Source organism: Agelaius tricolor, unplaced genomic scaffold, assembly GCF_023055355.1.
Source record: "Agelaius tricolor isolate 1412-34295 unplaced genomic scaffold, bAgeTri1.0.p SCAF_22, whole genome shotgun sequence".
Taxonomy (NCBI): Eukaryota; Metazoa; Chordata; class Aves; order Passeriformes; family Icteridae; genus Agelaius; species Agelaius tricolor.
The window spans coordinates 1,096,960-1,104,789 of NW_027269282.1; the positions used below are offsets into that span (position 1 = coordinate 1,096,960).

General features: G+C 56.9%; 1 protein-coding gene across 1 annotated transcript; it reads left to right on the forward strand.

Moving 5' to 3' along the window:
• The first annotated feature begins 495 nt into the window (after positions 1-495).
• NPM3 (nucleophosmin/nucleoplasmin 3) lies at positions 496-4,788 on the forward strand. The gene is made up of 6 exons (XM_071446446.1): positions 496-798; positions 2,335-2,420; positions 3,122-3,241; positions 3,482-3,575; positions 3,976-4,099; positions 4,214-4,788. Exons 1-5 carry the CDS (start codon positions 504-506, stop codon positions 4,065-4,067), a joined length of 687 nt encoding a protein of 228 aa, XP_071302547.1. The 5' UTR covers positions 496-503; the 3' UTR covers positions 4,068-4,099; positions 4,214-4,788.
• The last annotated feature ends 3,042 nt before the right edge of the window (positions 4,789-7,830 follow it).

Sequence of the window (7,830 nt, forward strand, 5' to 3'; positions counted from 1 at the left end):
TTCAAACCTTCAGTCAGGTTTTCCTTGAATCTACTCCAGCTCAAGCAAAGCAAGTGGTTGGCTAGCAGAGGTCTCTGTGGTAGGAGCAGAGCCAGGTTTGTCCCCAGAAGGCAATGTGATCTCGTTGTTAGTGGGGTTTGTTTTAATTTGGTTGCTCCTCTGCAGCACCAAGCAGACTGCTTCCCTCTCTGCTTTGAAAGACCAGTCCAGCCCTCTCCTCCTTGCTGTAGATTTTGAAGTAGGATGTTGCCTTCTCTTCTCAAATGCTCCTGTGCCGCAGTCCCCCGTGTCAGGTCACGCTGCTCTTGCCCATGCTTAAAGGGATAGAGATGAAGAGCGCCCTCCCGCTGCCCTCCTGTTTCCATCCTTGTCACCCTCCTGTTCCCCCGATACTCCTCTTCATACCCTCAGTCCCCTGGGGGGCTCTGCATGTGCCCTGTGTCTCCTCCCCAGTGCTGGGCGGCTGCTGCCGTGGGCCGGGATGGTGCCCAGAAGGGCGATAGATGAGCAGCGGTAGCAAGGGCCATTTTTCCGGTGTGGCGTTTCCACAGCTGGCGGTGGGGTCAGTAAATGCTGAAGGCCCAGGGTGGCCAGGAAATACCCTGATATTGAGCTTTCCGGCGGGGCGCTGCCGCAGGACCCTTTGGTTCGGTCCCCGGGGGCGGGCACGGGGCGGAGCGGCTCGGCTCGGCTCAGCTCGGCACAGCGCTGCACGGCCCGCCCCGCTGCCAGAGCGATCCCAGCGCCGCCGCCTCATGGAGCCGCACGGGCCCGCCTGTCCCGGCAGCGTCCTCTTCGGTGAGCGGCCCCGGGCCAGGGCGAGGGAGAGACACGGGGGGTCACAGATGAATTGGGGAGGTGACACACGAGGCGGGGGTGTGGGGACGAGAGAGACGTAGGAAAGTGAGAGAGAGACGGGGCAGAAGGAGACTTTGGTGAGTATTGGGGACGGCGTGGAGGCTGGAAAGGCACGTGTGGGTGGGGGGGAACACGTATGGGGGCAGCTGGAGCCGGGGGGCAGTGTCAGAGAGAGACCTGGGGCAGCAGAGACATTGTGGAGGAAGGAGGCCGGAGAGACACGTGGGTATGGAGACACACGTGGAGGGCATTATCGTGCCGTGGGGGAAGGACGCCGTGGAGACACACGTGTTTGGCCGCGCTTGGGAGGCAGCAGGCACTGCTGGGGGTCCCGGGGCGGGTTGAGGGAGCCGCGTGGGGTTTTGATGTTCTGGCGGCTTTAGAGGGCTGGGGTTCATGGGGCGGCGGGGTGGCAGCCCCGGCTCCCGCGGCCTCTCCCGCTCCTCCGGCTCACCCCCCGCGCTCCCCCGTCAGCGTGTCGTGGTCGCCCGTCGCAGGGCGGTGGGGCCGGGCCCCTCCTCCGGGAGGGGTTTGCCGGGCCAGGCGGGGCCCTGCGCTGCTCCCTCACCCGTGTGAGGCCGGGCCGGGCCGCGCGGCTCCGCGCACTGCGGGAGGAGCGCAGTTACAGCTCCCCAGGCCTCTCAGGCACCTGGGTTCGGCCCTCCCCTCGGTAAGTTCAATATATAAGCATGGGGGAAAAAAGCGGTGCTGCCCCGGGCTGCGCTTGTGAAGGCTGATTCCTCTCCCTTTGAAGTGCCGGCACTGCCGGTATGCAGTGCTCAGCTCTGTGTTTTTCCGGTCAGCCTCACGTTGGTGAATCATCCTGTAATAAGTAAACGCACCCAGGGCAATTTAGTCCCTCCCTTTAGTCGGCTGAATCCTGATCCTAAGAGCTAAGGACGTAGTTATGCATCTCCCTTGTTTTTGTAATTGTCTGAGGTATTTAATAAAATATGTCTCAAAACTTCTCTTGAGGCACTCCAGCTCCCTGCAACTTGGACCCATCCTCCCCTTGGGTTGTGCCTCATCATTCAGGTCTGGCACTTTGTGTCTGTCTCTGCTTCCAGACTCCCATTCAAGAAAAAGTTGTACTGGCGATGGCATGAGCAGAGCCACTGTTTTGTCTGCTCCCTCCTGTTTCTCACAGTGGTGTGCCCTGACTGTTCTGCTCTCTGGAAGGGAAGAACCTTGCTGTGCCAGTGCTTGGGAACCTTGGGTGCCCATGGGCATTGCTTCATGGCAGCCTGCTTTGGGGACACCAGGTTTTGTCCCTGCATGGGGCAGAGGCAGGTGTGTGGTTTTCTGAGACCTTGGAGCCCAGGGTGCCCTGGTCTGATGCTGCTCCTCACATGAGAAAATAAAGAGTTTTAGAGTGCCATGTGCATGCCTGGCCAGGGCTGCTCCTCAGGACCCTTTACCTGTAGTGACTGTTGTTTTGTAATACTTGCTAGTGCTTTTTTAATCTCCTCCTTTTAGGCTGTGAGCTGACTGCCAGTACCAAATCCTACACATTTCAGGTGGATGAAGAAGACAACTCTGACCACATTTTAGCACTGTCTGTGGTAAGAAAAATATTAATTAACTGTGCTTGTTCTCTCCTGTAGTTGCCCATATCCTTATGCCCATTTTCCAGGCTCATCCTCCTTTCTTGGCTGGGCTGGATCAGGGGACTCCCTTGGCTGAGGTCCCAGGACTGGCTGCTCTCAGGGCACGACACAGAGTGGTCACAATTATCCATCATACAGAGGTGCCTGTGCAAAGCCTCTAATGTCAGGAGACTGCTGAGTAGGGGAATGCTCCAGGCACGTGGTGAAGAAAAAAAATTTTCCCTTGTATCTGACCTTGCTGGCGCTTCACACCACATCCACACCAGCTGGGTCTCTGGCTTGGTGCTCCCCAAGCCCAGATAGGTGTAAGGCTTCATTCCTGGCTCTTCCTGGGGATATTTTCTATCCTGGGAGCACAGAGCCTGTCAGCATTGATCAGATCAGCAGAAAATGCAGCCTAGGTGCCATCCCTGTATGTGACTGCAGTAGCAGCTGTTGCAGCTGGGAGAGGCACAGAGCCCTCTCTGGGGCAGTCAGCGGACATTTGCAGTGGGGTTGTTCAGTGCTCTCCCTGTTTTGTGGAGCACCATCCCCACACCTTACATGACATCTGGGCTGATAGCATTGCTGTGGGTTCCTTGTCCTGTGGAGAGCTCCAGCTGTCCCAGATGTGTCCCTTGGAAGAGCATTTGTTCACAGTCTCCACTCCCACCCAGGTCTGCCTCACTGATGGTGCCAAGGACGAGTGCAACGTGGTGGAAGTCGTTGGGCGAAACCATGAGAACCAAGAGATCTCTGTGCCTGTGGCAAACCTGAAGTTGTCATGCCAGCCCTTGGTAAGAGGCTGATTTAAAGACTCAGGGGTGGATGGCTGCAGGGAACAGGACAGCTCTGGAAGTTTGTGGATTCTGATCTAGGATCTGCAGCTCACAGGCAAATGCCCTGGGTACCCTTGGCCTGGCTGCAGGTGCCCTCAGATGGACATGTTGAACTGGGCCAGGTGCTGTACTGGGAGCTACAGGATATTCTGCTTTTTGCCTCTGTCCCTAACTCAGCTCCATCTCTGCTCTTTGCAGCTGAGTCTGGACAACTTCAAGCTGCAGCCTCCAGTGACCTTTCGGCTGGCAGCAGGCTCTGGCCCAGTGCACCTGGCTGGCTGGCACAGGATCAGTAAGGACTGAGGGGTGGGGAAAAGCTTGGCAGGACTGAGGGGGATAAAGGGGCTCCAGTCTCAACAACATCCAGGCAGCTGCTGGGAGATGCACTGGGTGCTACCTTTGTGCTGGTTCCCCAGGGGCCATCTCAGTGCAGGGATTCCTTCCCTACCATAAGGCCTTGCATGGGAAAAGGGGTCTGGATGTCTCAAACTGTCCCCTTTTTTCATGTCTGCCTGTCACCATTCCCCTCTGAGACCTCCCTCCAGCTGGGATGCTGCTTATTTCCCACTGTTAGCTGCTGTGAAAGCTGCTTCAGAGCTCCTTGGGCTGCTCTGCTCCTGGGGTGTCTCGTGAGCCAGCTGTGTTTGCACAGACATGCATTGGTGAGTAACAATTACCTCTGTGTGTCCCAGTGCACAGGGAAGATGTTTCCTTTGAGGAGGATGATGACTTATCTGAGGAGGATGAGGAGGACCTTCCTCCTATTATGCCAGCGAAGAAGTAGGAGGAGGAAGGAGTAACTTGTCTCCAGGCAAGGTGAGGGGCCAGGCTGCCTTGGAGGAAGGATCTGGGTGGCTGTAATATGGTGTGGCAAGTGTGGGTGGAATGTGCTGCTCAAGTCTGCTGATCTCACCCTGGTTCTTCCCCTAGGTACTCACTGGAACTTCTCTCCCTGGATGGTTTTTACCTTGGATACCTGTTGCCACGACTTCAACATTTGCTGTTTGTTCTTTTTTTAATGCTGTTTTAACTATTTGGGGAGCAAAGGCTGCTCCTGGCACTGAGATGTCTCCTTTCACACAGCCCTGGGAGGGTGATCCCAAAACTGGATGGATGCTGCTGGTATATCCCCTCTCCCTGATCCCTGTTCTGGGAGCTGGGGATTGAGGAGGTGATCCTTACCCTGTGCCTTTCTGCTGTCCTGGACCTCTGCTCTGTGCACCCCCTTTCCCTGGCTGTGAAACACTCAGTCCTGGCCCCTTGTCCAGCAGATGGGTGTAAAGCCAGTGTGGGACAGGCACTTTCACTGATTCTAATGTGTTTGCTTTTGCTTACTCACAGTTTGGTGGTTTTTATACTTGGAAGTGTAAAATGGGGCCCATGCTCTGTTCTCAGCTGCAGTTATGGTGAGGTGGAAGCTCACAGCCTCTCTGATTTGGGGGAGGTTCTGGGTCAATCTGCATTGTAAAGAACTGTTCTTACACTCAATAAAGATCTCTCAGGCATCAGGTCTGAAGAAAGGTCCCTGCTGGCTGCAGGTTCTTCCCATGCACGCTTCAGTGGGGCAAGTCTGAGCTGTGCCCTTTGCTGAGGAGTTGTGTCCCCCTGCCTGGGTACCTGGAGAGGGTTTGATCCTTTCTGCACTTCAGCCAGGTGGCATTTCTCACCCATGGTGGCTGGTTCTGCCCTTAAATGTTTCTCTGGCAGTTTGTCTGCAATCAGTCTTGCATTCTTGGCCCATGTGTCAATGCTGTCCTCCTTGCCTGAGACACTGGCTGTTGTCCCTGAGAAGCACCATGGACTGTTCTGTCATGCTGGCTCTGTGCGTGCCCTGGGACAGTGAATTTCTCAGTAGCCTGGACTCATGTAGGAAATCCAGGGTGGATCCTCAGCTCAGGCTGTTTTCTAGATTATGTTTCTCTCCTCTGGAACCTGGGCAGCTCCTTTGCACCTATTCACTGTTTCTTTCTGGCCCCAAACAGACCTTGCTTAGCTCTCAGAATGAGGCTTCAAAGCCCCGAGCAGCAAAGGGAAAAGGACTGAAGAAGAGCTGGCTCTGGGGAGATCTTCCTGTGGCATTTCAGTGCTCAAAGGGAGCTTGTAAGAAATATGGGGACAGATGTTTTAGCATGGCCTGTTGAGGTGGGACAAGGGGTAATAATTTTAAACTAAAAGGGTTTATTTAAATCAAATATAAGGAAGAAGGGCTTTTTACCACCCTTGAGGGAGGTAAAACAATGGCACAGATTGCCCAGAGAAGTGGTAGATCCCCCATCCCCAAAAACATTCAAGATCAGGTTGAGCAGAGCTCTGAGCAACCTGATCTAGTTAAAGATGTCCCTGTCCGTGGCAGGGGGGTTAGAATATATGGCCTTTAAAAGTCTCTTCCAACCCAAAAAATTCCATGTCTCCAAGACCGCTGGCATCCCAGCTCCGGGGAACGCGATCTCGGCTGCCTGGGGGGCACCAGCCGGCCCGGGGGAGCTGAAGCCCGGCAGCAGCGCGGGCGAGGATGCCGGGGCCGGAGCGGCACCGCCAGGGGGCAGGCGGGCTCTGCGGGCCGCTCCGGGGCACCGCGACGGCCGCTCCCGCTCCGACCGTCCGGCCCGTGGGGGCTCTCCCCCGGCAGGGTGCACAGGGCATCCCGCCCTGCTGCTCCTCATCTCCCGTGAGAGGCCGGCTGTGGCTGGCAGGGCTCCTGTCCCCCCCGCCATCCCGTGTGCCCGGGGCTGGCACTCGGTGCCCGTGCCCACAGGCGCCACAGGATCTCTCGGCAAATCCCGTTGCCCTGGGAATGTCCTTAGTAGCGGGACATTCCTGCAGCCGAGGTGGGTGAGGGGAGGCAGTAGCATCGCCCTGTGGGGCAGTGGATATTGGAGAGGTGCCGGTGGGCACACACACCAGTGCCCTGTGCTGACGGCACGGGAGAGGAGTCCTGGGCTTTGGATGGAGCCGTGGCTGGGACAGTGCTGGGACAGTGCCCAGCCCCTGCCAGGGCTGGCACCCCATCACCTTGCAGATTTGCCTGGCTATGTGCACCTGGAAGGGGTCAGGGATAATCTGTCTGCCAGACCTTGACTGTGCTTGTGCTCCGCGGAAATGCAGCCTGACTCCAGGGGAACGGGAGCCAGCAGACCATTTTTAACAAGGCACTCTTGGAAGGGAGGGTTGGGGGAGGCATCTGCTTCCCAGCCTGATGGGGAGTGATGAGTGGAGGGAATGGGCATTGCTCGATCCTGGAAGGGTGAACTGTTGCTTCACACAGAGTGGAAGAGGCTGTGTGGGCTAACGAGAGGGAATATTTGGCCTCTTCAACAGTAAAAGGAGATTATTCTTCATCAGTAACAGGAGATTATTCTTCATCAGTAAAAGGAGATTATTTCAGGCTGCTGATGTGTGTCTAGGTAGCTGGAGCAGAGGCAGGCAGGACTGTCCTGGCAAGGGGCGAAAGTGGCACCATGGGGGACATGAGGGTGGTGGCAGGAGGCTTGAGGAGACAAAGCTTGTACACCCCACTGTAGGACCAGCTCAGCTCAAGACCTTTCCACAAGTGCTGGCTGGTCTCCAGTGCTGCTGTAGGGAATGCTGTGGGAATTGGGTGCCCTCAACCCAGAGGGAGCAATAGAGGGGCTGGGGCGTGTTGGTACTGCCAAGCCCCTTTCTAAGTGACTTTGGGTGGTTTGCTTCCTGCTCCCCAGCAATGTCAGAGCCTTGATGTGCTCAGCTTGGGGAGAGGGAGATAAATGCTGAAATGTCAGGAGGCTGGGAGGGGGGATGCTCACACAGCACTTAATGGGGAAGGATGGGATTACAGGGGTCACGCTAGGTGAGCAGCTTCCTTGGTGGAGCTGATGGTATCAAAGCAGGTGCCCCCGGCTGCAAATACCTTGGGCAAACAAACAGGGCTGGCTAAGAGCAGGTGGGCTCGGGCATGGCTGGGCTGGGGGGCACACAGTGCTGGTGGGGGGCAGGAGGCTTTCTGTGCACAGGGAGTGAGGCTGGGGCTCCTGGTGTGGGGCTGCCTTGTCTTCCACAGGGTGAGGGGTAATCCACTGGTTGTGTTTCTATGTACAGACGTGAGCTCCCCATGCTGGAGACACACCTAAGGGTGTGGAGGTGCCAGTACCTGGGGAGCCAAATGATGCCCCACTCCAGGTGGGTCCAGGATTGCTCTGGGAGTTGATTTGATCTGAGCATCCCTCCTCTCTGCTGCTTCAGGGCTCTGCATGCTGGTACAGCTGGCCATGGACCCCTCCCTGCTCTGGCAGCAGTGGGTAACCCTGCCCCTGGCTGAGCCATGCAGCAGAGAAATTGAGCTTAATGTGGAGCTCATCCTGCATGAGGGTGGCTGTGCACCCGTGGTGCCACACACTACAGCCCTCCCAAACCAGCCTGCTGCTCCTGGTGAGAGGCTCAGGCTGCTTGCTGCAGGGCCTGGCTCAGGTGCAGCCTTGCTAGGCTGGGGCTTGGCTGCCTCCTCCCTCTGGGTGGCTGGGCCAGGCCAGCAGCTCCCAGAGGATGCTCTGATTTCAGAGGTCAGGTCTGAG

Bases quoted from the DNA above. Each gene is read 5' to 3' on its own strand.
- NPM3 (XM_071446446.1), top strand. From the start codon at position 504: ATGAGCAGCGGTAGCAAGGGCCATTTTTCCGGTGTGGCGTTTCCACAG. The intron at 799-2,334 runs GTGAGCGGCCCC...TCCTCCTTTTAG, and splicing joins TCCCGGCAGCGTCCTCTTCG to GCTGTGAGCTGACTGCCAGT. The intron at 2,421-3,121 runs GTAAGAAAAATA...ACTCCCACCCAG, and splicing joins ACATTTTAGCACTGTCTGTG to GTCTGCCTCACTGATGGTGC.